The sequence below is a fragment of the Tinamus guttatus genome, unplaced genomic scaffold (genome assembly GCF_059628265.1).
Source record: "Tinamus guttatus ecotype Peru unplaced genomic scaffold, ASM5962826v1 Tinamus_guttatus_pri_ptg000327l, whole genome shotgun sequence".
Taxonomy (NCBI): Eukaryota; Metazoa; Chordata; class Aves; order Tinamiformes; family Tinamidae; genus Tinamus; species Tinamus guttatus.
Window position 1 is genome coordinate 2,270,587 of NW_028288861.1, and position 6,918 is coordinate 2,277,504.

General features: G+C 46.0%; 1 protein-coding gene across 1 annotated transcript; it reads left to right on the forward strand.

Moving 5' to 3' along the window:
* Positions 1-3,810: 3,810 nt before the first annotated feature.
* Positions 3,811-6,510, forward strand: GJD2 (gap junction protein delta 2). The gene is made up of 2 exons (XM_088529272.1): positions 3,811-4,034; positions 4,620-6,510. The coding sequence occupies exons 1-2, from the start codon at positions 3,964-3,966 to the stop codon at positions 5,461-5,463; spliced, it is 915 nt and encodes a 304-aa protein (XP_088385398.1). The 5' UTR covers positions 3,811-3,963; the 3' UTR covers positions 5,464-6,510.
* The last annotated feature ends 408 nt before the right edge of the window (positions 6,511-6,918 follow it).

Below are 6,918 nucleotides of genomic sequence, written 5' to 3' on the forward strand. Positions count from 1 at the left end.
AAGTCCTAAAAGTAAGTGTCCTTATTTTAAGACAAAATATTAGGAATAAATTTGGGATGAGTGTTTGCTATTAAAAGGAGACAATGTGTGGGTGGATGATTGTGTAGGAACTGGATTTTCTTTTTACATTGGTTCACTTGAGCGCAGAAAATAGCTTGTGGGGAGGATACTGTGATTCAGAGTTATGTGGCAGCGGGTCTGCAAGTCCCGTGAGGTCCCTGTCCCACTGTGGTCAGCCCTGGTGCAGGGAGGCTGGTGGGAGGGCAGCTGTGTCCCCCCTGCTCCCTGTGTGCTCAGCTCCGTGCTGGAAATGTGCAGCCTGAGAGATCTGGCTGCTTTCCGGACCTTTTGCAAAACCAGAGCAGAGCAAAAGGGCTGGATTTCTCAGGGGGAATCTGGCCTATAGCTTCTTAGAGACAGATTAACCTCAGTCTGGCATCTAAGCCCAGGAGATATACAATCTCATTCTTCAGATCTAATCCAAGATCTACTTGGTTATATTATTTTAACATTAATTAATATTGAGGTAGTGACATCTCTGAACATATATTGACTCCATAGTTTTGATTTCTTTTTGAAAAGATTGTTCGAACACCTAGAAACGGTTGAATTTGGTCTGTAGTGGAACACTCAGTTTTTTTAAATACAAAGCAAAAAGAACAAAAATACCCCTCTCATCACCAAAAAGCATGTTCTTAGATACGGTGTGAAAAATATTTTGATTTTTTTGTATTTAGCTGACCAGATATTGACCCGGACAGGTTAAGCCCTGCTACAAATCAATACTGCTGCTTCATTAGGAAGCTGTGCTTTGTAAGCTGGGAGAGGCAAAGCTTTGATAATCCTCGATGCTTGTGAATGAAGCGTAGGCATGATTTTCTAATGTGAATACCATATGCAACACAACATACTTCTGCAGCAGCCTTGGCAGGCTGCTGCTGTTCAAATCCTGTCTCTTGCACAGCCTGATACGGTCAGGGGAATGGTGTAAAAACTAAGATGAACCTTCAGAAGTTGAAAATCTTCTTACGTTTGCAACTCTCTCTTGCAGTGATGACCATGATTAGTCTGAGCACTTTGTGGTTTAGATAATTTGTCAGGCAAGTCCGCCAGTTGCTGACATACGCGTGATTAATAATGGAAGTGCAAATAATTGCAGTTTTCATGCACTTTTGACTCTTATACCAAGCACACTGAGAACATCACTGTTGGCTCCTATCAAGTCTGTTCATCAGAGTTCTCATTAACGACCGCACTTCCTAGGTCTAGAAACTGTACATGGATGTCTGTGAAAGATCCAACTCCTCGGAGCTTTCCAGTCATTTTCAATGTGCCCTGCAATCATGAAAGAGTCTTTCACACTGGTTTTTATCTTCTCCCCAAAGCCACTAAGGCCTGAAACTCAGTAAACTTTCCCAAGGCTAGGGCAAAATATCTTGCATGAAAAGAGAGGTCATCTGCATTGGACTGAGATGCAACTCCTGCAAGAACATGCCTGAAAGTATTTAGCTTTAAACTCTATTTACATCAAAAGCTATTTTAAGTAGTGCTTACAGGCTTGTAACATTGATGATAATGTAAATTTTCACTAATGATATTTGTCCTCTGTTTCCACAGCTTGGCTACCAATTTAAAGTAGACTTGATTGTACACAACAAGCACTAAAGCACTAAGTGACTGTTCATTAAAAGCCCAGCATTTGATCTGATCGAAATTTGTTTATTCTTCCTCTTTTTTTTTTTTCTTTTTTTACTGGTCATAAAAAACTTAGATAAATGGCTTTTCTGTTCCAATGCTAGAGAATAACTTTCTTTTGTAGGAATTCTTATTCTTGCCCGTGAAGAAAAAATCTCTTCTCCTCTCTTCAGTGATTTCAACTAAAGGCTTTCCCTCACTGTTTGGTCTTGCTAAATAGGATTATCATCATTATCTTGTTATATCCTCTGCAGTCTCTCCTTCTACATATGCATTACTGCTCCCTTTGCTGGTTGATTTCTCCCATTTTTGGACTCATCTCCAAACAGATACTTGGAGATCCACATGACACAGGTACTTGTCAGGGTACTTGGCTAGTTGCAAGATTTCCCTTAAAAGAAACAACCTTATATATATTTTTTTTTTCAATTGCAGGCAACTGGAGATTTTAAAAAATGACACACACAAAGCAAAAAGCAAATGCAGGAATTATGAGAATAAGCTTTCAGGTAAACTACTGTAAGATTTCAAGGAAAGACAAGGAAAGATAACCCGGTCTGTAATTCCCAACCCAGTAATTCCCGACACTGTGAGAAGGAAGCAATCCAGATTATTGAATGCTTCTTCACAGACCCCTGACTGGGGAAGAAGAAAATCTAACCATTTCTGAGCAAAGATTATTCACTCTCTCTTCTTCTCTTATTTGACATCTTCCTAACTCAAAGATTTGTGGATGCAATCAGGCAACAGACTGAGCATCCTGTGACTCCGATCCATCTGCGCTCTCCAACAGAAAGGGCAGCCTTTCTCTCCAACAGAAAGGGAGCGTCTAAGACACGCAGATATCCTCTACACAGATGAAGCTTAGTCCTATCTATTCAGAAAACACTTAACATCATTAACACAAGCTAGAATTGGTTCATGGAAGAGCTGCAAGCAAAACAAAGGACTACACTGTTGCAAGGGTCTGAGCAATTCTGCTATTAAAATAGTCTGATTTTACTGAGTTTAGGAACCCAACAATCCAACTGACTGAGCTTTTTCTTATGTCACTTTTTAATAAGATTATTTGGGCAAAGCAAACAGCAGGTATGAATTTGTAGTTACCCTATAGTTGAGTCTTTATGGAAAAATATGGAGCATACACTTGGTTACACCACGGGAGAGTAAAGTAGTTGATTCCAAGTGGCATCAATGTTTTATGTAGAATTCTTTTACAGAGACTCCGGTTCAGCCCCGGAAGGTGCTCACTAAATGGAAGATATTGTTTTAAACACAATATAATAATTCAGGGGAATAAGATATGTAAACTGATTATAGTTCAAAGATTTATCCAGAGGACTTGCAAGATTTTTATATGATTTGTGTGAAGGTTTGGTAACTTCCGTAGCATGAATTCATTCTCAATCTCCAAATTTTCTGGAATAGCTATAGATACATTTTATTTTCTCCCAGAGATACCTATGTCATGCACATAGCTGTAATCAGGTGAGAATGAAAGCGCAGTTTTAAGTGCAGTATCTCGAAGGGTAAGCAGTGCTGTTAGGTGAGGGGATGGCTCCATGACGCAGCTCCTTGGTGGGCAGCAGCAAACACAGTTCAGCGTTGGGAGGGCAGAAACGCCTGCCCGGGCACGGGGCCGCAGCAGGGTGAGCACCCGGCCGGGAGCGCTGCCCGCTCGGGCGAGGGGACGCTTGGCAGCAAAGTGAACCTTGTGCCAGCATGGGCAGATCTTCCTCCTGCCCTCCTTCCACCTCCTCGCATATTTATTTATTCCCTCCCCTCCCCAATTCTCCCCCCACAACACTGTTTTATTGCATTTATTTATTTATTTATTTATTTCCTCCAGAATAATAAAAAATGAGAAAATCCTAGCGCTGCTTTTGGCTGCTCTCCACCAACCTGTCAGTGACGCAAGCGGGCACTACTTAAAGGCAGATTAGAGGCAGCAAGACATTAAAAGCCAACCTTCCTCCGTCCCCGCCGCGCCGCGCACCGAGAGGGCCGGGCCGGGCCGGGAGCGGCCGCCGCGGCGTCCCCAGCTCAGCCGGGCCGAACCGGGCCGGGCCGGGCCAGCGTCCCTGGGAGAGCCGCCGCACGCAGCTGCCTCGCTGCCGCCGGGCCACTGCCGGCCGAGGGGGGGTTGCTCGTCTGTTTGTTCCCTCCCCCACTCCCCGAAGGAAAAGGAGGGGAAAAAAAAAAAAAAAAAGGAAGAAGTGGAAGAGATCCCCGGCGCTCGCAAAAGTCTTTGTCTCCGGATGAACAGCGATGGGGGAATGGACTATTCTAGAGAGGCTACTGGAAGCTGCCGTGCAGCAGCACTCTACTATGATAGGGAGGTAAGGGCACCGGGGGACTAGGAGGGGGCTCGTGGGGACTGCGCGGGGCACGGAGGGCTCCGGGGTTGCTCCTGGTCGAGAGCGCTGGGGCAATCGGGCGACTGGCCGGGTTCCCGGGGCTCTCTCTCCCTGTCCGTGCGGGATGCGTGTGAGCGCGGCGCAGGTCACCGGGGCGAGGGGCTCGCCTCAACCCGCCAGCCCCGTCGCCAGGGGCCGGTGGGCAGCGGGCAGCCGCGGGGCAGGAGCGGGCAGCGCTCCGCCTCCGGGCAGCGCGGTGCCGGGTAGCCCGGCGCGGTGCCGTCCTCCGCGGTGCCGGGTAGCCCGGCGCGGTGCCGTCCTCCGCGCTGCCGGGTAGCCCGGCGCGGTGCCGTCCTCCGCGCTGCCGGGTAGCCCGGAGCCGTCCCGGCGAGTGCCCTTGCTGCGGGGGGAGCCTGCCGGAGCTCTTTGACCGCGGATGATCCGCGCGGCCGCGGCTCTGCTCCCCGGCCCGGCCCCGGCCCGGCCCCGGCCCGGCTCTGGCCCGGGCGCTCAGCACTGGACAGCTCCCGCGGCGGCGGCGCGCTCTGACGGGCTTCTCTGTTCCAGGATCCTGCTGACCGTGGTGGTGATCTTCAGGATCCTCATCGTGGCCATTGTAGGGGAGACGGTGTACGATGACGAGCAAACCATGTTCGTGTGTAACACGCTGCAGCCAGGCTGCAACCAGGCTTGTTACGATCAGGCTTTCCCCATCTCCCACATAAGGTACTGGGTGTTCCAGATCATCATGGTGTGCACTCCCAGCCTCTGCTTCATAACGTACTCTGTTCACCAGTCTGCTAAGCAGAGGGAGCGGAGGTACTCCACTGTCTTCCTCACCTTGGAGAGGGACCAGGACTCAATGAAGCGGGAGGACAGTAAGAAAATCAAGAACACCATTGTCAATGGGGTGCTACAGAACACCGAGAACTCCACCAAAGAGGCAGAGCCAGACTGCTTAGAAGTGAAGGAAATCCCCAACCCTGCTATCAGAACTACAAAATCAAAGATGAGGAGGCAAGAAGGCATTTCTCGATTTTATATCATCCAAGTGGTCTTTCGAAATGCCCTAGAGATTGGATTCTTAGTGGGGCAGTATTTTCTGTATGGATTCAATGTCCCTTCCATGTATGAATGCGACAGATACCCTTGCATTAAAGAAGTAGAGTGCTATGTCTCTAGACCCACTGAGAAGACTGTATTTTTGGTATTCATGTTTGCTGTCAGTGGCATTTGTGTGGTGCTCAATTTGGCAGAACTGAACCACTTGGGCTGGAGAAAGATCAAAATGGCAGTGAGAGGAGTACAGGCAAAAAGGAAATCCATATACGAAATCAGAAATAAGGACCTGCCAAGAATGAGCATGCCTAACTTTGGCAGGACTCAGTCAAGTGACTCAGCTTATGTGTGAGGCTGTGACAGAACTGAAACACTGTGCCAGGTGGAACAGACCCAGACACCATTAGAGAAAGGTACATTGCTTAGGCAAGCATTTTATCAAACCACCAAGAAAGCCATTAAGGTATTGGATCTGCACTTACCGAACTAGATACAAAATGCAGTGCTATGTAAAAGACTGAAAAAAACACCTAAAAACCATGCTTGATCTAGCCTTACAGCACAGCTACTGTTATTATTCTTTTTCTTTCTAATGATTGGTTGTTATCTTTCGGTGGAGCAGCTTTTTGGTCATCATTAGGATGAGAGACTTCAGTTCGGACTGTCTGGCTAATTGTTGTAAATGTGTAGAATGTTCTTATTAAAAACCCGCAAGGATACTCTATATGGGGTGGGGTGGGGTGGGGAAACTGTTGCAATGTGCAAATGTAAGCATGTTCTAAAAGGAGGGTAATTGCACTGTTAGGAACCTGACCATGGCTTGATCAGGACATCCGTGCGCACCGATTTCACAGATGTCTGGTATTATTTTCTTTGTCTGGATCACAGCGTTCACTCCTGGTGTGTATTACTAGCTACTTTTTAACATAGTTTGTACAACAATTAGTAATGCTAAACAATAAATGCAGAATATAATTTTGCCATTTTTTGTTTGCCTGTCCACACACAGACACCAGAGACCTTAATCATCTTACACTAGTTGTGACCTACAAAATATGTCTGTACATTTCAGTTTATTCCCTAATACGTGCATAAATAAGATGGAGCTGGTTCATGTCAGAGAAGTTATGAATTACCTATGATGACACACATACCAAAGGAACAGAGTTAATTGCTTTTAACTGTGAATATATCACCTTCTCTCTGCTCTTATTTATATAAGTGCCATACTTGAAACATCTAACTCTGTACTTAGTCGAAAGGTTGTCTCGGGATACCAGCTGGAATAAAGCGATTTTATACTCTCCTTTGTTTATTTTATGCTATTTGTTCAGTCATTGCAATGGTGTAAAAAGCAGCTAAAATCTCTATTGATAAATAAAGTATTTGCCTTTTTTTTGTAAGCCAGAGAGGTTTGCTCTTCTTTGTTACTGTATATTACTACCGAAACATAAAAGGTCAAAATAATTGACTTGCAATAACCATTCTTCAGGGCTCAAGGCATCTTGCTGATATCCTGCATGGGAAAACAGGACTATCTGTGATGCCTGTATTCCTCCTTAAGCAAGCTTTCTTCCTCTCTAAAGTCTGATCCAAAACCCACTGATACCAACAGCTTGCTTTCTGCTGATGCTAAGGACAGCGTCGTTGGCTGCCAAGGTCACTCTGGGAATAGCCAGAGTACATTTACCTATAACTCAAACAAATGCAGCTCTTCCTCGGAGAATCCAAACAAGAACCACAGCTGGTTCAAAAAATCTGCTGTCTATGTCCCACCAGTTTAATAATGCACCACTAAGGTGGACAC